We start from the raw sequence: 21,711 nt of genomic DNA, 5'->3' as shown, positions 1-21,711 counted from the left end.
ATTCTATTTCTACATAAAATAAACACAAAAAATTTGGATGTAAATATTGATAGATTGTTCTATTTTATAAAATAATTGTACTATAAACAGATGAGTGCAATTGGAACACTAAAATGAACACAGTAATAGTGTCTGACTGATTATGACGTAACAAAAAAAACTAGCCAATGAGAGGCCGTTATTGACCAATGGTAAAATTTATAGTGGCCTCTCATTGGCTAATTTTTTTTGGTTACGTCATAATCAGTCAGACACTATTACTGTGTTCCACTAAAATATACATAAAAATGCTTAAAATTCTTTTATAGTTTTTTTAATCTATAATATTTTTTTTTATCGTAGACATCTTTTTGCAGAAAGTAAAAAAAAATTGGTAGATCAGTTCCTGTTTCGCAGCATTATTAGATAAAAAATGGTATTTACAAAATTGCTAAAACAACTAAATATTGCACTGTCGATAGGTATAAAACTACTATAAAAATACAACATTACCAGTTTTGATTTTTTGGTGCAAATGGTTACTAAATGTAAAATGATTGGTTATATAAAAACAAGTATGACAACATCATAAAGCGAAGCTCTAAAATAAGGAGTGAGGAAAAATGAACAATAATTTTGTAGAGTGTCAGAACTAAAAAGTCTAAACAAAAATGTACATGAATATGTTGCAAAATTGCCTACACATAGAATACAGTAATAGGACTTATTTCAATTTTAGGATTTGATTATACAGTACCGATATAAAGTATAAAATGGACGTACCGACTTTCTGGTAAATATTATAGAGTTGCTAGTTGCTTCTAAATTGTACCTGATTCTCACAGAAATCATTATGCAAAGTTTAAAATCGATAGGACAATTCTAAAATGCCTAAATTAATGAGGAGGGGTAACAGTTACGGACTTACGGGCGGACGAATGGACAGAACCATTTATAAAAAAGCTTCGCTTTTAAAAATATTCCTATAACAGGAAGATTATTTCAGTGGTTGAGCTTTTGAACAAACCTTAAGTTTAAACAAACAAAAAATGTTTTTAAATTGGCGCGAAAATTTCATAACTCTGGCCAAGTTTTCAAAAAGCGCGCGAAATGTGAACTTTTGGTGCGCAAAATTAACTAAGCACCACACTTGTAGTGGTTGTTGACACAGGCAGCTATGGAGCCCACGGCCTCGTACTTCTTGAGCTTGGGCCAGGTGGTGGAGATGTCCCTTGTCACTACATACTCCACGGCCCCCTCTAGAGTAGTCCATAGCAAGTCTGTTTCTGAACATATAATTTAAATTTAAATTTAAGCTCTAAAGAGCGATTGTTGATTTGTCCTAGTAATGGATTTTTTTGGAGGTGACATTGGACCAATAATTATACTATTACCCAGGGAAAACGGAATGTGATTCTGACAAACAATTCCTCACAACCCCCATCTCTTGTTTGTCCCCCATTCTTACCCACTCCCCTTCAGTTACATAAAAACAAGTTATACGCCAACTTTACCAAAACAAAATATTAAATTTTGCGGCAATTTCATTTGGAATGAATTGGCTGATAGCAGCCCCTGTTATCATCCAAAGCTTTAAAAACACGTTCAATTATTGCTTTAAAAACTTTCAATTCTTTATTTATTCTTGATTGGTTGGTTTAACCTAGCATTGTCTTAACTTTTCCACCAATAATTTTTTATCAAAAATAGAATAAATTTGCTTCGTAATCATTGTGGATCAATTGATCTTAACCCATGAGATCTCTGGTTGTAATTATACTAAAGTAACTGGATGTTAGTCTGTTTGTGAGTACAATAAAACGTGTAATGTAGGGTCACACAGCATCTCAAAAACTAAAAAAAGGTAGCCATTCTGTTCTCCATTTCTATCAATCTATTTAATAAACTTTTTTTGAATTTAAAATAGAAATTTAAAAGATTAGGTGGTGCTTAACCCCAAAGTGTCTGTTGTACCACCTTCCTTATTTAAAAAAAATAGTGGGGTTGGAGGGGGAGGATTTAAGAATTTTTCTTCTGATCTACAAGTAGAGTTAGTACCCAATATAATCTAAATTGGAAAATAGTAAACAAACAATCAAAAAGGCATTATTTTGAGTGAATACTCTGGTGTTATTTTAATTTACCTGAAGTTTTGCTCTTTAAGCTGACCTGCAGTGACTCAAACAAACATAAACCTAATAAAAAATTAGATCCTTAATTAAAAAAACACGACGTCTGTCTGTCTGTCTGTAACAAAGGATGTCGCAAAAAGCTGTCCGATATGGTTCTTCTTTTAAACGTAGCTTCACATAAGCCAAGGAAAGGTTTATAACTAGTTTGGGGGAAGGAACGTAACCCTCAAAAGAGAAATCACCCTCTTTTTGACTTTTTCTTTTTTAAAACCAAAATTGAAAATTGGCAGAATTCAGTTTTATTGGTTGGTTCCCGACTATTTATGTCATCACTTTTCAACTACTAGTTTAAATCTACAGAGGGGTGATGTAATTTTGTCATTAGGATATATACCAATTTATCATCCATTGACCCACGGGTGACCCATTGCGTTATGGAAATATTTATCATTGTTTATTTACTGGCTTATCTTTTGCTAAATTAGCCTAAGCAAAGCACATCAAATGGTAAGTTGATATTTTATCTATCATTAATTCATTAGGTATCTAATTATCTTTCTCGTATTCATTCGAATTTGGTGGAAAAGAACCGCTTTTTTAATCCATACGAAAAAACTATGTCTAGCATCGTATTATATCTAGCTTTCTACGAATATAAAAATGTACAACCATGAGATTAAAACCAATTTTTTAGTCCGTGCCTTCGGCACCTCGGGGCCAAAAAACTGGTTTTAATCCTATAATTTTACATTCTATATCCGCGGAAAGCTGTTTAGTTTATAATACGATGCGAAAAATAATAATTCTTCAATCTTGACTTGTCAGCTAATTAAAACACATTTCACTTTGATTGATTTTTGTGCATTTATTTGTTGAGGATAAACTAATTCACGTCATCTGCAGGGCTTGGCAGCGAGTCAATGACAAAGGGAGGGAGGTAGTTATCTGTATTTACATCTATACTTTAGATCTGTTGTCAGTCATAATATTTTGAAAAAATCTAAATCTTCATTTTGGGAGATTGTATCTGAAGTTGATACATTTAAGAAACGCAAAGCCCCACTAAACATGTGCATCTGCCGAGCCCTGGAATCTTATTGCCTGTTTAATTGTTTATGTCTGTTGGTCTGTCTGGTTGCTTATATGCATTATCCAATAAATGTATAGGTATAGAGGTATATCCCAGACAAATACCTGTGGGGACCTTTTACGTCCACTGGCAAATTGTTTTCTGGTAGTTTGTAGGCTTTGTTTATCTTTTTGACGCTATTGGCTGATATTCAAAGACCCAAATGAAATTTGATATCAGGTAGAGTTAATTACATTAGCTCGTGCCCCCTCTTTTATTTTACTTTGATTGTTATCCTTTTAATGCATACCTGTAGAAACATAGCACTTCATAGAGCTGTTATCGTCAATTTCATTCAAAGACTCGTTCAACTCTCTAAAACATATATTATTATATAACCAAGTTTTTCAAAGTTATGCTTACGAACATAACGCCGCATAAAAAAATTTGTCGGTTTCCATAATTTGGAAAAGTAAAGTTTATCTAGGGGTTCATTTTACCAACCTCTATTTCTCCCATTCCCTAGTGTAAAACATTGTCATTAGGGTTTATATTTAGGAAGGTTTCGTACAATTTTTTATATCTTTAAAATATAAAGTTTAATACAACTCCGCCCCCACCCCCCCCCCACCCCCCAAAAAAAATAATAAATAGGTACAAAGTAACAAATTTACATACATCCCACCGCCCTTCCCCCCCCCTCAAATGAAAAAGGGATACCTGTCTTTTATCTCCTCCTCTGTCTGTAACAAACCAGCGAATGAAGCCAAAGATTCCATAACTGAAAAAATTACAGAAAATTATTTTTGGTAGCAAAACAACTTTATATTTTAGTAGATATTGTCCGTATGTCTGTTCTTTATTATTATTATGATTAGATTATAATTACAAGCTTACAAAGAAGCTTTTTTATAGTGCCTAAAAAATGACGTCATACAATACCAATGACCAATGACTAGGCCAACACATACACTATATTACCATTGACAAGCCAGTATACATTTTAATTGACCAATGGTAGGCCAGTCATTTTTTTTATAGACACTATAAAAAGCTTTATTAACAAATTTTGATAGCTTACCTATTTGAGCATTGTGTAGTTTCTCTAGAAATTCATCTTCCGCTTCTAAAATATTCAATGATCAATGTTTTCAAAGAAACAAGGATGACAACATCCATAAAAGCGAAGCTCTGGAACTGTAGGACAAACGGACATTAACACTTGTATAGTGTCAGAACTGAATAATCAGAATATAAATGTATAAGAGTCGAAGCAAAATTTAAAGTAAATTTGTTGAAAAATTGCTTGATGCAGGATAATTATTAAGGACATACTTGCATTTTTAGGACTTGATTATAGAGTTGTTTCGCTTATAATATTGTACTTTGTTGTCCCAGGAATCAGTATACCAATAATCAGATCCATCGGATAATTAGATCATATAAAAATTAGGGTTGGGCCGGATATCAAAAATCAGCCGGATATCATGTAACCGGATATTAAAACTATCCGGTTACATGATATCCAGCTGATTTTTGACGTCGAATATCCGGTTATTCGGCCGGATATCCGGTAAATTGCCGGATATCGAACGTTGGCCAGATATCCGGCCGAAACCGGATATCCGGCATTATAAATCAGCCGGATATCCGGTATCCAGTATCCGGCCAAAAAAGTATCCGGCCCAACCCTAATAAAAATTTGTTGTTAAAAAAGTGAAAAATCAACATGTTGAAAATGGACGTACAGACATTCTGGTAATGATTATAGAGTGACTACGCTTTCTAAATCGTGCCTAAATACTACAGTAATCATCATGCAAAGTTTGAAATCGATAGGACAATTCTAACATACCTAAATTAACGAAAAAAACTATCCGTTTTGGACTGACTGACTGACGGACGGACGGACTGACCGACCCTAATTATAGAAAAGCTTCGCTTTTAAAAAAAGTCCATATTTTGGTTAGGGGTAAGTTCTGGTATGTTTTATGAAAATATTCAAAATGCTACTTTGAATTTGGGGTGGGGTGGAAAGATTGTTTTACAGAGCCTTCCAATCTTTTTTATACCAGGAATCTAAGGGGATAAGACAATGGCCGATAAATTGACGTACATCCTCAATGATGATACACAAAATTACCCCTTTTGTAGATAAAAATAAGTGAATGTAACGTTGGAACACTCAACTTAATTGAATCAACCAATCAAATTTCATTAAGGTCCCCAAAGTTGTTAAACCAACTAATAAGAAAATGTTATTATAAAACTTTGGGGAGTAGTGTATTAAAGAGCCAATTTTTCCTTCTCTCTTTTCTTTAACAGTCATAACATCTGCATTTTAATAAAAACAGCAGTTATAATACAACATGAAATATAGTGTGACTTCGCATCTCAAATCATCTCAAAATTGGACAAAATTAATTGAACCTAAGTAAGGGGTAAATTGGCAATAATTGGACATCTAATTTAGTGTTGGGGGGGGGGGGGGGGAAGAGGGGGGGCAGGATCCTTCATATATTCCATAAAATTTGTTCAATACCAGAGAGAGATAGGACAATGGTCAGTTTATTACACTAGTACCCAAAGTTTTATAATAGCTTATTCTTATTTTGGTGAATTTTGATTGATTGGTTTATACAGTGTTTAAATGTTTCAAACACTAATTTTAATCTACAGAAGGGGTAATTTTGTTTATCATCATTGGGGATATATATCAATTTATTTCCCTTTAGATCCCTGCGTCCGTACCTACTACACTACTTTGATTTAGGCTATTATCATTTTAGTTATAAACGGGTAAGGAGTTAGTGCTATCATTGCAAAAAATTGGATAGAGCCAAGTTACAGACAGACTTTCACCACCTCTCTTTGTAAATATCTTGTTTTATGATTTAAATTTAGAAACTCTACATAACTGTTATGAATTGGTAGTGTCTACCACGGACAAAGTGAGTGAAAAATATATAAAAAAAAACTCTTTTTGTAATATATATTCTCAAGCAAATATATTAAATCATATCATATGGTTTTATAGCCAGTTGTCCGCAAATGGGAAAATACACAACTTTGAATTTTGATTGTACTATTCTTCAAGAATCTAAGATATGAATAACTGCACACCCCTCCCCCCCCCCCCCCCCCACTTATTTAAGAAAATGAATTGAAAATAAGGAGGAAGAAGTTAATCTCTTGTTTGATTATTACAATAGATCGTGTTAGGTTCTATTACATTAGGTAATGGTAGCTCCGAAGAGGATAGACACAGAAAGAAATCTCCCTCCCCCCCTTAATTTCATTTTTTAGAAAAAAAATACAGGGGGGGGGGTATTAGTAGCGTTTTAATGGAAAGCACTCATTGATTATGATTAAAATTTTCCTATCCAAGTAACTGAGATAAAAAAAAAATAGGGGGAGGGTTGAGTGTTCTATAGTCAATTTAAGGTAAAGCACCAATGGATTAAGATTAAAGTGAATGTATCTATACTTTTACCCCAGTTACTGATAAACAGTAGCAATTGGAATTTACTTTCACCAAGTATATTAATTCATTATTTAAAATTTCATCATATTAAAATGTAAAAGCTGCTAAAAAGCAATCAAAGAGTATTAAAATTGTAGTCTTTAACAACACAACAATATTTAATGTTGTCATGGAAATTATCACAAGAAATTTCAGAAACTTTTTAAAATAATTTTATTAATTACTAGCGGATTTGCCCCTGGAGCCCAAGGGCTTTGTATTCAAAGTGACAGAGAATCGAGAAGGGCTTGAAAAATGAGTTAAAACCATCCCAAGTCTTAAATCTGAAAATAAAATGGCATAAAACCAACACGGGGTAATTTAGAGAACCAAACCGGTTCAGTAATTATTGATATTACTCATTTTGAATTTTAGTTAAAAAAATTATTTTATTTTTTTTGGAGGGGGGGGGGTATTTTTCACTTTCTAGGGGTTGGGGGTGTCCAACCCCCAAGAAAATAGTTATACACCTTTCTAGGTCCTATGAAAAGCTACCCTGTTAAGAAGAACCCGATCGGTTCAGCGGTTAGCGAGATCCTTTGGTACAAACAGTCACACAAACACACAGACATACAGTTCCTTTATATAAAGAATATAACAGACGAATCATCGAATCATCGAAAGGAGGGATTTTTAGAGTAGCTTTGCTATAAAAAAAACAGTTATTTAAAATCTACTTTCACCAATTATAGGAGGATTCATTGTGTTTTGTCTTTTCAAAATAGATTTTACTTTACAAGGATGACAACATCCATTAAAGATAAGCTCAACAAATCAGATGAAAAGAAATACAAAATAACACGGCGATTTTATACTAAACATTATTTATTGAACAGTAGTTCTGCAGCAAAGAATCTTGCAAACAACTGAAATGATATTGTTCTTCTTTACAATTAATATTTTTATAGGTCCAGGAGTGGTTAATAAATATGGGGATAGAGCACCTCTACTTTTGCAAGATAAACAACCCCTAGAAAAATAAATTTCCCCTTGGAAAATTCAACATTCATCCTTCATTCACGTGCCCCTTTTAAGGGGCATAGCCGCTAATAATAGCTTAAATTTTTCAAATGTCTTGTTTTGTATGATAATTAATACAATTTCCCCTGATATATTTAAAAGTGCAATTTGACTTATTTAAATTGAATCAATAATTAATTGGTCTGTGATTTCCTAAGTGGTTTCATAATTTTTAACAAATTAGAGTTTACAATTGACAAAATTACTATTAAAAATAGCATTTTTTTTCAATCAAGCGGTCAATGAAGTGAAAAAGTTTCAGAATTATTTATATTATTTTGTTAGGGGAAAAAATATCTCACATGACTGCCTTTTTCGCCTCCTCACGCTACAATATAGCCTAAAACCTGTTAATGGCCGAAGCAAAGCATCCTCTAGAAATTGTAAACCTGTCACCTTCCCTAAACCTTCTGTACACGCCATTCTTTCAATTTATACATACTCTAGAACCATGGAGGGTGGGTATATTGGGTCGTTTGTTACTCTAGTCCCCAATCATTTTTATTAACATTTTCTTATTCGTTTGCATAACAACTTTGGGATATAATGTTTAATTTTTATTTTTTATCATATTAAGTTGAGTGTCCCAACGATTTAACCACTAATTGTAATCTACAGAAACTGTTTTTTTTGTTGATCATTTTTTGTACATCAATTTATCGGCTATTGTCTTATCCCTTCAGATCCCTGATTTTAATCCTTTTCGCGGATGTGTGAATGGACAGACAGACGGACAAATTGTGTTTATTGAGTAGCTAATCTATCTATCTATATATTTATCTATCTAACCTGAATCAAATGATCTTCTTCCGCTTCCAGTTTTAATAAATCTAAGAATTTGTGCTCTTAAAAAGTAGGTCAGACCAGCAATACCTTAAAAAGATATCATAAAAAACTTGGCATCCTAGTCATTGACGTCCCATTGTTGAGGTTAAGGACTGTTTACCCCCCTCAAACTTTTAATCCCCTTATTTTATCCCCCTCAAAATAAAAAGCTTGTGTTAATGTTTATTTTATTATCTAGGATGCAAATAAACTAAACAATATTAGAATAAGTGTATATTTTAATTACTTTTAAAAATGACATTCAGCTGACAAGAATTAATTGTTATAATGGTAATTCCTTGCACAATTTTAAAGGTTCATACATACAAGTTTATAATGAAATGTAAGCATATCTTAAAATATTAAAATTAAATTATTTGAAAATAGTTGGTTATGACTATTTGGTAAAAGGAGAGGTTACAAAGTCGCTCAAAAAATATTCTGACGTCACAAAAATGAGGGATGAGGAGAGGTGGAGTGGGAAAGAAAAATAATGAAAAAGAGATGGATAATTTCTCATTTTTATGACGTCACTTGCTGATTTTTTGAGCGTCTTTGTCCCTTTACATTCAAAGTAATCAGCTGTTTGACTATCTCTAAAAAACGTAATCTACTATTCCAATTTTGCCTCTCTTGGTGATGATATCATCAATGCCGATACGATTCTTGAAATGTTCCATTCCACTTTCAAGAGAGGCGAAACTGGAATGGTGTTTTACACTTTTAACATTGACATAATTGAAATCATACATACTATTTTTAAATTATGTTAATCGTAGGAATGTATAAAATACTATTTATAATTTAGAAATTTTTATGTAAAATAAAAATAATAACCAAAATATACCATTACTATTATGTTGATTTAAATAAGGATATCAATGTTTATGAATACACTGATATGTAAACATAAATGTACCATTCCAGTTTCGCCTCTATTTCAAAAGTCGTATCGGCGTTCATGATATCATCACCAAGAGAGGGGAAAGTGGAATGGAAGATTATGTTTTTTAGAGGGTCAAAATCGTAATCATAGATTATATTTCTGCTTCTATAAAAATATATTCAACTCCCTAACTGTTAAAGTCTCTCATAAAAGAAATTTTCTATCTATCTATCAATTTGTGTATATATATATGTATCTATCTATCTATCTATTTATGTATGTATGTATCTATCTATCTATCTATCTATCTATCTATCTATCTGTCAATCTATCTATCTATCTATCTATCTATCTATCTATCTATCTATCTATCTATCTATCTATCTATCTATCTATCTATCTATCTATCTATCTATCTATCTATCTATCTATCTATCTATCTATCTATCTATCTATCTATCTATCTATCTATCTATCTATCTATCTATCTATCTATCTATCTATCTATCTATCTATCTATCTATCTATCTATCTATCTATCTATCTATCTATCTATCTATCTATCTATCTATCTATCTATCTATCTATCTATCTATCTATCTATCTATCTATCTATCTATCTATCTATCTATCTATCTATCTATCTATCTATCTATCTATCTATCTATCTATCTATCTATCTATCTATCTATCTATCTATCTATCTATCTATCTATCTATCTATCTATCTATCTATCTATCTATCTATCTATCTATCTATCTATCTATCTATCTATCTATCTATCTATCTATCTATCTATCTATCTATCTATCTATCTATCTATCTATCTATCTATCTATCTATCTATCTATCTATCTATCTATCTATCTATCTATCTATCTATCTATCTATCTATCTATCTATCTATCTATCTATCTATCTATCTATCTATCTATCTATCTATTTATCTATCTATCTATCTATCTATATATCTATCTATCTATCTATCTATCTATCTATCTATCTATCTATCTATCTATCTATCTATCTATCTATCTATCTATCTATCTATCTATCTATCTATCTGTCAATCTATCTATATATCTATCTGTCAATCTATCTATCTATGTACCTGCAATGACACCAAATAGAATGAGTGGATCAACAACTTCTTCACAACACTCCACATACCCGCCGTAGCTGTCCTGGGATGTCATATGTGATCATAATAATATATCCTTTTTCAACTTAATATCAATGTATATTATAAATGTAGCTGTCTATGACGTCAATAGAATAGGTAGGCCAAAAGCAGTGACATCTATCCCTATTTTCCTAGGGCACACAGCTACATTAGAAATTACTTATTTTGGTTTAAAATCGTCTGTGTATCGCCTTTTTCTTTTTAAAATCCGTAAAGGGCTCTATGCAAAGTGGTAGTAATAGAAATAAGGAAATAGATGAAAACAATCTTATGATTTAAATCTCAAAATAAATTAGCCTAAATTGAGCCTGGGACCTACTTGAAGCATCCCTGAAAGGAAGACAAGGCAAGGAATTTTTAAAAATCATAATCTATATATGATAATCTTGACTATTGACAAAAAATGTATGATCACAATTCCTGGTAAAATTGACGGGCTGAAACAGCCAATTCTGTTAGTTTATCTGTCATTTTAAATTCTGAAAAGAAAAAAATGTTTTTCTATCTTAAAATTTAAAAAACGAAGCTTTTCTGAAATCATGGTCCCTCCCTAACGGTTAGCTATTTTTGTTAATTGGTTTGAAATGTCCCATCGATTTCAAACTTTGCATGATGATTCCTATAACAGTTAGGTACGACTAAGAAAGCGCAGCAACTCTATAATTGTTACCAGAAAAGCCGTATGTCCATTTAAAACATGCTGACTTTTTTACTTTTTAAAACAAATTTTTGTATAATAAAAATATCCGATTCATCCGATTTTTTGTTTACTGAATCCTATTACAACAAAGTACAATGTAATAAGAGAAGAATCTCTACAATCAAGCCCTAAAATGTAAGTATGTCCTTAAACAGTATCATGTATATAAGCAGTTTTGCAACAAATTTACTTACAATTTTATTTAATTAATATTCTCCTTATTCAGTTGTGACACTTTAAAAGTGTTAATGTTCGTTTGTCCTTCCATTTCTTGATTTGCTTTTATGGATGTTGTCATCCTTGTTTATCTTATTATCTAAGTAGCTATTTATCTATTTCCCCCCACCTGTTGTATAATATTACGACACTAGTTAACAACAATGACTTTGGAACATTGTAATCAAATAGAAAATTTTAACACAATGTCAAGTTTCAACTATTTAGTGTTATTGTAGCATAGATTCTCTATAATGATTGTTTTTTATGTCCCAATTTGGTCCTTTTAGTAAATTCTTATTGTGTGTAAACTCTTCCTAAAGCTCTGAATAAATAATTTTGTTTGCTTTTAAATGTTAAAAAGCATAAATATTCATTAATAGATTAACTTTTAACTAATGTTATTGTTCTTGTTACAACTTATTTCTTACAATTTTATTAATTGTTGCGGTTTTGTGGACCCTTGAAAATTTTTTAATGTCGTGTTAGCAGCACAGCTACTCTATAATTATGTTAGTACATAGACCGTCGAATCTACTAAAATTTACAATGCCTTCCCTATTTTTTACCGAAAAATAGTTGATCTTTAGAACTTATTATTTAACCTAAACATCGTTCATTTCTTACTGTTATTTTTATCTAACATATTTTGCTTTTATTGCTGCGTTTCTAATGGTTATTTTTATTACAGTTAATTCCTAAATTAGTTATAAAAAGTGCTTGGAACATTAATCTTTCAAAATGAAATGATTAATTTCTATAAAAAAAATCTTCGACAATTTTTGTAAGAAATCTTCGAAAACAAGTGGTAATAATCACTTTTCTATCAACACTTGTTTGGATAATATAGGTAAGATTTTGATTTATCATTTTCAAGTTACAAGGGCAGTTATGTTTATAAGTAGCGCAGCAATATCAAATTAATAGTACATTTTTGTTTATAAATCACTTAATATGATTTCTTTAAATTGCTCATCCATATTAACATTTGTATAGTTTGTAAATGAAAAGAAACATGATTTTGTATTTTTTTAAAAATATTTTAGGCTACAAGATGAATAAATACAATGAAGACGGGATCTACAATGACCCAAATTTGGTGTCCAGCAAAATATTCATACCTGCCCTACCCTTTCCGCTGGCGTCGTCATTGGTTCTTTTATACTTTACCAACGACCAAACCTGTGCCTACCAAATCCCGCTGATTGCCTTGATTATTGGCGGCCTGTCCATCTTTATATCAATCGTAAGCTTGACCTCCCAGTGCCTGATGCACGATGCTTGGGTGGACAAGAGACTAACCAAACAGGAGCACTCCATGCTGTGGTTGTTTGTCGTGCAGAATCGTATCCTTGTGATAGTTCAAGTCCTCATGTTTTTCGGATTCTTCATCTATCTGATGACCCTGTTTCCAGGAGTGAACTACGACAGAGGAAATGCTGCAGATCCGATGCCAGAAACCTATTGTGCCAGAAACGTTTACCTGTTCTGTACAGTTCTGTCTGGAGTTATGGTGTTCTCTGCCCTTATTGCTGCGCTTTTTTATGCAATCTTTATTTTAGTTGCTAGACGTTAAGTCATTATCGTGATTTGTAACAAAATTTTATATGATTTTAATATTTTTAATAATGTTTGAAAATAGAATTTTAATTGTTAAAGATTTTTATCATAATATATTCTTGTTAAGATGTTATCCAAGCCAATGAATTTCACCTTGACTCGTAATGTTTTTACAGATCCAATTAAAAGACATAAATTATAATATCTTATCTTTCTTATATTTGATATTTTGTCTAAAATTTTGTAATTTCTATCTGTCGACCAATTAATTTTGACAAGTACAATTACATCCAATAGTAGCGCAGTAATAACAAGCTATGTTTTATGTAGCTCAGTGGTGCGCCGAAAGGGAGTGTCGACACCCCATCTCCCCCCCCCCCCCCATAAAAAATGAAAGGGTTTACACCCCCTTTGTGTATCATTGTGCAGGTAGCTGTTTAGTATGCTTTAACGGGCCAATTAATATACATGGTCATTTATATTTTTCAACTGTTAAAATCCTTTTTTTCTGAAGAAAAAAAAAGATTTTATAACTTTAACTAAGGACATACATACACTAATTATAAAAAAGCTGTGCAACGCAATAGCTATAAATCATTAAATTTCTCAGGGTGCATTAACTTAGCATCTTAGATTAACATCATTAAAACATATTTCTGAACAAAAAGGACAAAATTTATATTTTTCATTCTTCTGGATTGCAAAATATTCATTATCTTGGCTTATAGCAACTTCTTACATGAATAGTATAAATTTGTTGTTTACTAGTAAAGATAAATTAATCTAAAAGATTAGAACGCTGATCTTGAATAAGAGATGTATTTTTAATACTTAAGAGTCCTAATTTATCCTACTACCGCTACGCCACTAAAGGCACTTGAGTGATAGGAAAGTGATTTCTTTTTGGAAGTGTCCAAAACAATTATAAACCAAAAGGAACCTTCACTATAAAGAAAAACATATCGGCTCAGCATTTAGTAAGATCATTTGCTAGACATTCTGTTACTTTATGTATTTTTTTATTTTTATTATCTTTGCAATTTTTTTTTCAATAAAACAGTATGAAACAGACGTCAACACTTAATTGATGTCGCAATTAAATCGGCAGAATCCTTTTTATCAATAGGTGAACCACAAATAAAACAAAGTTAGAGGGGTGGAGTCTAAAAGGGTCCTGAATGTAATTTGGTCTATCTCAAAAAACGCAAACTCAGTAATGTGCGACATTTTCAATGAATTAAATTAATCAACTTTTTTTAAAAGAAAGCTTTTCTATAATCATTAAAAGTGTAGCTTTTGTATAGTTGAGGTTGGTCCGCCTTTCTGTTGGTAACAATGATCGCTAATTGTTAATAAAAAATCCTTGCGTCCATGTACACTTTTTAATAACATTTTTATGATACTTGTGTAAATAAAAAAAGCTTATAAATAGTCCGTTGGTTGATCTGTTTATAACAGATAGCTTTTATTGTCATTAGGAATTTTAGAGTTGTCTTATTGATTTCCAACTTAGTAGTAGGGTGCCTGTACGATATAAAGAGTCAACCAGAAATTCCAGACGTTCATTATAAAATGCAAATTTTTTCTTCTTGACAACATTTTTTATGATTTTATGATTGTATTATGATTCTATAAAAGCGTATTTTCTTTATGATTAGAGCATGTACGCCCAGCAGTAGGTCTGTACGTCCTTACTTGACGTATTGCTTATTAACATATTCATGTTAAAATTGTCCTATTGATTTAAAACTTTGTATTATGATTACTGTAACAGGTACAACTTTAAAAGCATAGCAACAACCTTAAAATAGTTTATGTTTTGTTTATTAAATTGTTTTTTACCATGTACATGTGTACATAGATAAACTTAATTCTTTAACCCTTAATGGTTATTTTTGGAGGAGGGTAATTTTCATTTGTGTGAAAGATAGAGGGTTATAACTATTGCTGCATAATTTTTTTATTTTGAAATTTTTGATATAAAATTTAAATTAAATAAAAATAATTTTGTGAAATAAATTGTACTTTAGCTTTACCTTTAACCCAAAACAGTCAGGCCAATTGCCCCACCTTTATCGGTTGGGGAGAGGGGGGGGGCGTTCAACGCCCCCCTCTATTATCTCATTTCCTATTAGAGCTAGAGGGCTAAAAAAATTTCTGCAGGTCCCCTGTTTGATAATGAATTTCCGACCTTAAGTGAATCAAAGTCAATTTTCGCTTCCTTCACCCTTTTATTCAACAACCTTAGTTTTTAAGTCCTTTTCTACTTAAAAAAATAAACAGCTGTAATTTTCTTATTTTTGAAGCAAGAAGAACAATTTTTTTGCAGAAAATGTTTATCTTTATGTAAATTTTATATTAGAAATATCAAAACTTAAATTCTAGCGGCCGCAGCTGTACTTGGTAGCTGCAAGCCGCCGCAGTCGGCAGTCGGCGGAAAATGTTGGCGGATCTTTATGAAATTTTAATACGTTATGTAGACATGTAAGAAAAGCAATTTAAGTCAAAAATTGCGGTTACAGGAGTCTTTTAAAGATTTCTGGAGACCTGGAGGATCAGGACCTGAAGGATCATATCTGGGACCTAAAATTGACTTGAACACCAGTATTTCATCTGAGGATGTACTACTAGAGGATAATTCAGTATTTTGGTAAGATAAAATGCTTTGTTTAAGTCACAAAACATTATTTGCTCTTTACCTGGATGAAATTTCCAGGTTTGCTGGCATCCTGTGCCCGCCAGGATTGAGATATTCAAAAAGTTCAGTTATGTGTCATACCCATACTTATAAAAGTCACGCAGTTTGGGCTCTTTATCTTTCTCACACAGAAAATAGGATAGAAAAAACTGGAGAGGGGGGGCATTCAACGCCCCCCCCCCCCCTGACTGTTAAGGGTTAACAGTCGGGCCTCTTTTCAGACCTTAATCTGTAGGAAGGGGGGGGGGGTTGGCTTGAACACCCTTGCTTTTATTTCAGCTCCTTTCAGAGCTAGAGTCCTAAAATAATTTATGCAAGTCCACTGTTTGATAATGAATTTAGACTATAAGTCAGTCAAAGTATTTTTTTATTTTTGAAGGTAGAAAAGCAAATATTTAAGAAAATGTTTATCTTAGTTATATTTATAATTCATATAAGGATTTAATAAAAGAGAATATCTAGTATCTTTGTAAGGTAAATTCTTAAAGTCTCTGTTATATGTTATATCCATATGTTATAAGTCACTTATTTATGGTTTCCAATCTTGTACACATAGAAAAACTGAAGGGGGGGGGGGCATTCAATAACATAATAAAATTTTATTAAGATCTGCCGTAGTTTACCTGCCAAGTACAGCTGTGCCCGCCAAAATTTATGTTTTGAGATTTCTAATACAAAATTTACATAAAGATAAACATTTTCTGAAAAAAAAATAGTTTTCTAGCTTCAAAATTTAGAAAATGACAGCCTTTTAAAATTGTTTAGTAAAAAAGGACCTAAAAACAAAGGTTGTTAAATAAAAGGGTGAAGGAAGCTAAAATTGACTTTGATTCACTTTTAGTTGGAAATTTATTATTAAACAGGGAACATGCACAATTTTTTTTAGCTTTCTAGCTCTAATAGGAGCTGAGATAATAAGGGTGGAGGCGTTGCACCACCCCCCCCCCCAACCCCGACTAATAGGCGCAGCAGGGGGCCTTACTTTTAAGGGTTAAGGATGATAAGAACAAAGGGTTATTATTATCAAGAAATGAAGAAATATGTGAAATAAAAAAAAGTTACTTGCCCTTTCATCTACAGATACCTTACAATGATGGAAAATTCAATTTTAATACCCTTATGTACTGAAGTTTTGAAAATCAGACCACAAAGGATACAATCGGGAAATGTGAAAAATATAAAAATAGCCAAAAAAAACCTATTAAAGTTTTAATCTACAAATACAAAAATCGCTTAGATATTGAAAAAAATAAATTAATAGGAAATTTTAAAATGTCTAGATTAACAATAAGAGCTGCTTGTAACGTACAAAAGTACAAACGTACAAACTGACATACAGACGTAAGGAGGGACTTATCCCAATTATAGAATGGCTTCGCTTTCAAAATTATCTATTTTACCTTTTCTTATCATAAAATTGTAAGTAATGTATATATTAAATAATAAATTGGATGGTGGGTTCATTTCCACCTTTTTGTTTGACTATAAGTAGAGCCCCCAGTCTTGTCTTTGTTTCCATGAAAAGGTAATAAAGTACATATTAATATTTTTAATAAAAAATTTAATTGCATAATAGTAGATAACCGGAATTCCGTATCATAATAAACAATTAATTTTGTCACTTATAATGTTTTTTTTATCATATATTTCCTTTTTTTCATCTCTTTATTTATGAAAAATTGACGTTATTTCTTGTTGAGAAAATTTTTAAAAAATTGTTTTAATTTAAGCTTTTCTAAGTTAAGATTTTATTTCATCAAAATTACCGACAGTTTAATTGAAAAAGAATAGGTAATAAATTAATAATTAAAAATGTTTTGATTGATTTTTTCATTTCAATTAAAACACCTTTTCTACTTTTCCCACTGTTCTACATGCATAGTTTGAAATAGATAGAACAATAATGGACAGACGGAGCAATCTTAATTGTGGAAAAGCTTCGATTATAACAAGGATAATCGAACTCTTTAAAACTGGGAATATTGTTTACACATAGAGAAAAATAGATATATTTTTGACTTAAGTGCTCCTAGCTAGTACCTCTTTAAAAAACCTATTCTTATATGACTAAATCTAACCTAACCTAAATTAATTGTTGTCCAATTAGGTTTTAAGATTGTATCTTATATTATAAAGTTTGATAATAGAAATTCTTTGTTTTATAACATAATGCCTGACCTACAGTAAAACAATTATGACAACATCCATAAAAGAGAAGCTCTGAAACTGTAGGACAAACGAACATAAACCCTTGAGTGTCAGAACTAAATAAGCAGAAGAATATAAATGTATATTTGTCAACAAAATTGTAGGCAAAACTGCTAAAATACAGGACACTGTTTAAGGACGTACTTACATTTTTAGGACTTAATTTTGGTGATGCTTCTAACATTATACCTTGATGTAATAGGAAACGGTATTAAAACAAGGATGACAACATCCATAAAAGCGAAGCACTGAAACGGTAGGACAAACGGACATGAACGCCTATATAGTGTCAGAACTGAATAATTAGAATATAAATGTATAAGAGTCGAAGCAAAATTGTAAGTAAATTTGTTGAAAAACTGCTTTATACAGGATAATGTTTATGGACATATTTACATATTTAGAACTTGATTTTAGAGTTGCTTTGCTTATAACATTTTACTTTGTTGTCCTAGGAATCAATATACCAAAAATCAGATCAATCGGATGATTAGATCACATAAACATTTGTTGTTAAACAAGGATGACAACATCCATAAAAGCGAAACACTGAAACGGTAGGACAAACGGACATGAACACTTATATAGTGTCAGAACTGAATAATTAGAATATAAATGTATAAGAGTCGAAGCAAAATTGTAAGTAAATTTGTTGAAAAACTGCTTTATACAGGATAATGTTTATGGACATATTTACATATTTAGAACTTGATTTTAGAGTTGCAATGCTTATAACATTTTACTTTGTTGTCCTAGGAATCAATATACCAAAAATCAGATCAATCGGATGATTAGATCACATAAACATTTGTTGTTAAACAAGGATGACAACATCCATAAAAGCGAAGCACTGAAACGGTAGGACAAACGGACAATAACACTTGTATAGTGTGAGAACTGAATAATCATAATATAAATGTATAAGAGTCAAAGCAAAATTGTAAGTAAATTTGTTGAAAAACTGCTTGTTTCAGGATAATGTTTATGGACATACTTACATTTTTAGAACTTGATTATAGATTTGCTTCGCTTATTACATTATACTTTGTTGTCCCAGGAATCAATATACCAAAAATCAGATCAATCGGATGATTAGATCACATAAAAATTTGTTGATAAAAAAGTAGAAAAATCATTATGTTTAAAATGGACGTACGGACATTTTGGTGATGATTATAGAGTTGCTACGCTTTCTAAATCGTACCTAACTATTAAAGGAATCACCATGCAAAATTTAAAATTGATAGGACAATTCTATCATGCCTAAATTAACGAAAAAAGCTATCCGTTACGGATGGACGTACGGACGAACGTACGGACGGACCGACCCTAATTATAGAAAAGCTTCGCTATTAAAAAGTAAAAAAATAAAAAAAAACATGTTTAAATGGACGTACGGAAATTTTGGTAATGATTATAGAGTTGCTACGCTTTCTAAATCGCACCTAACTACTAAAGGAATCACCATGCAAAATTTTAAATTAATAGGTAAATTCTAACTTGCCTAAATTAACGAAAAAAGCTATCCGTTACGGACGGACGTACGGACGGACCGACCCTAATTATAGAAAAGCTTCGCTTTTAAAAATGAGATATAAAGAATGATTATAAGGTATAAAAAAAGCCATTAAAAAGGTTGGACATGCGGACTTTCTAGTAAGGATTATAGAGTTGCTACGCTTCATAAATCTTTACTTAACTGTTATAGGAATTATCATGCAAAGTTTGAAATCGCTAGGACAATTCCAACATTTCTAAATTAACAAAAAGAGCTAACCGTTACGGACGGACTGACGGACAGACTGTTCCTAATTATAGAAAAGCTTCGCTTTTAAAAACAAACAATAAACTACCCCGCCTTTTTGTCAAATAAGAGAGAGTTTTGTAAAATTAGGGTCGGTCCGTCCGTAATGGTTAGCTCTTTTCGTTAATTTCAGCATGTTAGAATTGTCCCATCGATATCAAACTTTGCATGATGATTCCCATGACAATTAGGTACAATTTATAAAGCTTAGCATTTTGACAACATGTTGTTGTATAATATGCTTCTTCTATTCATCTGATTTTTGGAATATTGATTCTTAGGACAACAAGGTAAAGTATTATAAGCAAGGCAACTCTACAATAAAATCCTAAAAATGAAAGTATGCCCTTTTATTTGATCCTATATATGTGCAATTTTGCAACACATTTATGTATAATTTTGTTTAGACTTAAAAATTAATGTTCTGCTTCTGAAACTCTATAAGAGTTATTGTTTTAAATAGTTGAAATAGTTAAAACCTTCCCTGGACTAATAAGAAGCTACAGACAAAAAAGCTTACCACTTTATACAATAGGATACATCTGTGCTTCGCTAATAACGGATGTTGTCATCTTTGTTAATTGTGAATTAACATTTTTAGTAGCGAAGCTACTCTATAATTTGAAATGTCCGTCTGTCTATCTGTCCGTATGTCTTAGTTTGGGGGAAACATGATTTTCTCGGCTCCTATAAAAGATAAAAGGCTGAAACTTCTTGTCAACATTCTTATACTTGATTATTAGTAGCGAAGCTACTCTATAATTTAAAATGTCCGTCTGTCCTTATGTCCGTCTGTCTGTATGTATTAGTTTAAGGAAAACGTGATTTTCTCGGCTCCTATAAAAAATAAAAGGCTGAAACTTTTTTTCAACATTTTTATACTTGATTATCAATTTGCATTAATTATTACATTGTTCCTAAACGTCCTAAAAATCATCGTTTTAAAAATCATGTTTGAAAGTGACATACAGACATTTGTTAAAGATTATATAGAGTTTTTTAGAGTTGCTACGACCTATAAATAATGCATTAAGATTAAGAATGATAATACAAATTTTGAAATTCATAGGGTAATTCTAGCATGCCTAAATTAATTATCGGCGTTTTTTTTCTAGCTAGGCAGGCAAGGGGGCCGAGCGCTGCGGCTAGGCAGGCAAGGGGGCAGAGTGCTGCGGCTAGGCAGGCAAGAGGGCCGAGCGCTGCGGCTAGGCAGACTAGGGAGCCGAGCGCTGCGGGCTTAGGGCGGACAAAGTAACCATAATTTTAGAAAAGCTTCGCTTCAAAAGATTCATAATGATATTAATTTTTCTATTCATTGTCCTCTTTCAATATTAATGCGATATTCTTAAATATCTTATTCCCATTATTATTAAATTTTCTTTAAAAAAATAGCTCATAACTTTTTAATAGAAAGTTTGCCCATTTCGTCCATAAAGTGTTAACACACTATTATATTCGTGTTCCCCACCCAACTATAAATTCCAAGTACACCTCTCATAGTACAAAACTGTATAAAAAGTCGTCAAAAAAGGAACACGTAAAAATTTAAGATATCTGACAGTACAAGCAGGACATTCAGGACCCTTTTAGACTCCACCAGTTAGAGGCTATACAAAAGTGTTTCAGCCTACTTAAAGATAACTTAGGTCCAAACCCTAAGAAACTATGGATAATTAATCAATAAATCAACATAAACTTCCTAAATTGTTTATCGAGAGAATGCCAACAGTTTTTAGATGCCTTCATTTGTCATCTATTATGTAAAATAACAAGGTTTTTGTCTGTAGCTTAAGATTTCAATAACTGATTAAGTAATTCAATTTATGGAAGCTTCTTTAGGTTCTTGGATAATTTTAGGCTATTTCTTTTTTTATCCTAATTTGGTTTTAGGCTGTTTTCCTACTTTC

At 31.7% G+C, this 21,711-nt stretch overlaps 3 protein-coding genes across 6 annotated transcripts in view; 2 read left to right on the top strand and 1 right to left on the bottom strand.

The window, feature by feature from the left end:
• LOC145323998 (EH domain-containing protein 1-like) overlaps positions 1 to 21,711 on the top strand; it is a 303,862-nt gene that overhangs the window by 177,160 nt on the left and 104,991 nt on the right. The gene's annotated exons all lie outside the window — the stretch shown is intronic.
• LOC145324443 (uncharacterized) lies at positions 1,117 to 10,631 on the bottom strand. Its single transcript, XM_080167030.1, has 7 exons — positions 10,547 to 10,631; positions 8,513 to 8,596; positions 4,262 to 4,306; positions 3,901 to 3,961; positions 3,491 to 3,555; positions 2,124 to 2,174; positions 1,117 to 1,265 (listed from the first exon to the last, which is right to left on the bottom strand). Exons 1-7 carry the CDS (start codon positions 10,629 to 10,631, stop codon positions 1,117 to 1,119), a joined length of 540 nt encoding a protein of 179 aa, XP_080023156.1.
• On the top strand, positions 12,270 to 13,206 carry LOC145324194 (uncharacterized). Its single transcript, XM_080166817.1, has 2 exons — positions 12,270 to 12,384; positions 12,581 to 13,206. Exon 2 carries the CDS (start codon positions 12,589 to 12,591, stop codon positions 13,108 to 13,110), a length of 522 nt encoding a protein of 173 aa, XP_080022943.1. The 5' UTR covers positions 12,270 to 12,384; positions 12,581 to 12,588; the 3' UTR covers positions 13,111 to 13,206.

The sequence above is a fragment of the Acartia tonsa genome, chromosome 7 (genome assembly GCF_053477335.1).
Source record: "Acartia tonsa isolate MP-2025a chromosome 7, ASM5347733v1, whole genome shotgun sequence".
NCBI lineage: Eukaryota > Metazoa > Arthropoda > Copepoda > Calanoida > Acartiidae > Acartia > Acartia tonsa.
This window is presented reverse-complemented; position numbering and strand designations above follow the sequence as displayed.

What these genes read in the sequence shown, in the direction of transcription:
- LOC145324443 (XM_080167030.1), bottom strand. Translation starts at nt 10,631, where the DNA reads ATGACATCCCAGGACAGCTACGGCGGGTATGTGGAGTGTTGTGAAGAA. An exon ending in GAGGAGGAGATAAAAGACAG is followed by an intron (nt 3,556 to 3,900) that starts GTATCCCTTTTT and finishes TATATGTTTTAG; the next exon opens with AGAGTTGAACGAGTCTTTGA. An exon ending in GAAGTGCTATGTTTCTACAG is followed by an intron (nt 2,175 to 3,490) that starts GTATGCATTAAA and finishes ATTTTTTATTAG; the next exon opens with GTTTATGTTTGTTTGAGTCA.
- LOC145324194 (XM_080166817.1), top strand. Translation starts at nt 12,589, where the DNA reads ATGAATAAATACAATGAAGACGGGATCTACAATGACCCAAATTTGGTG.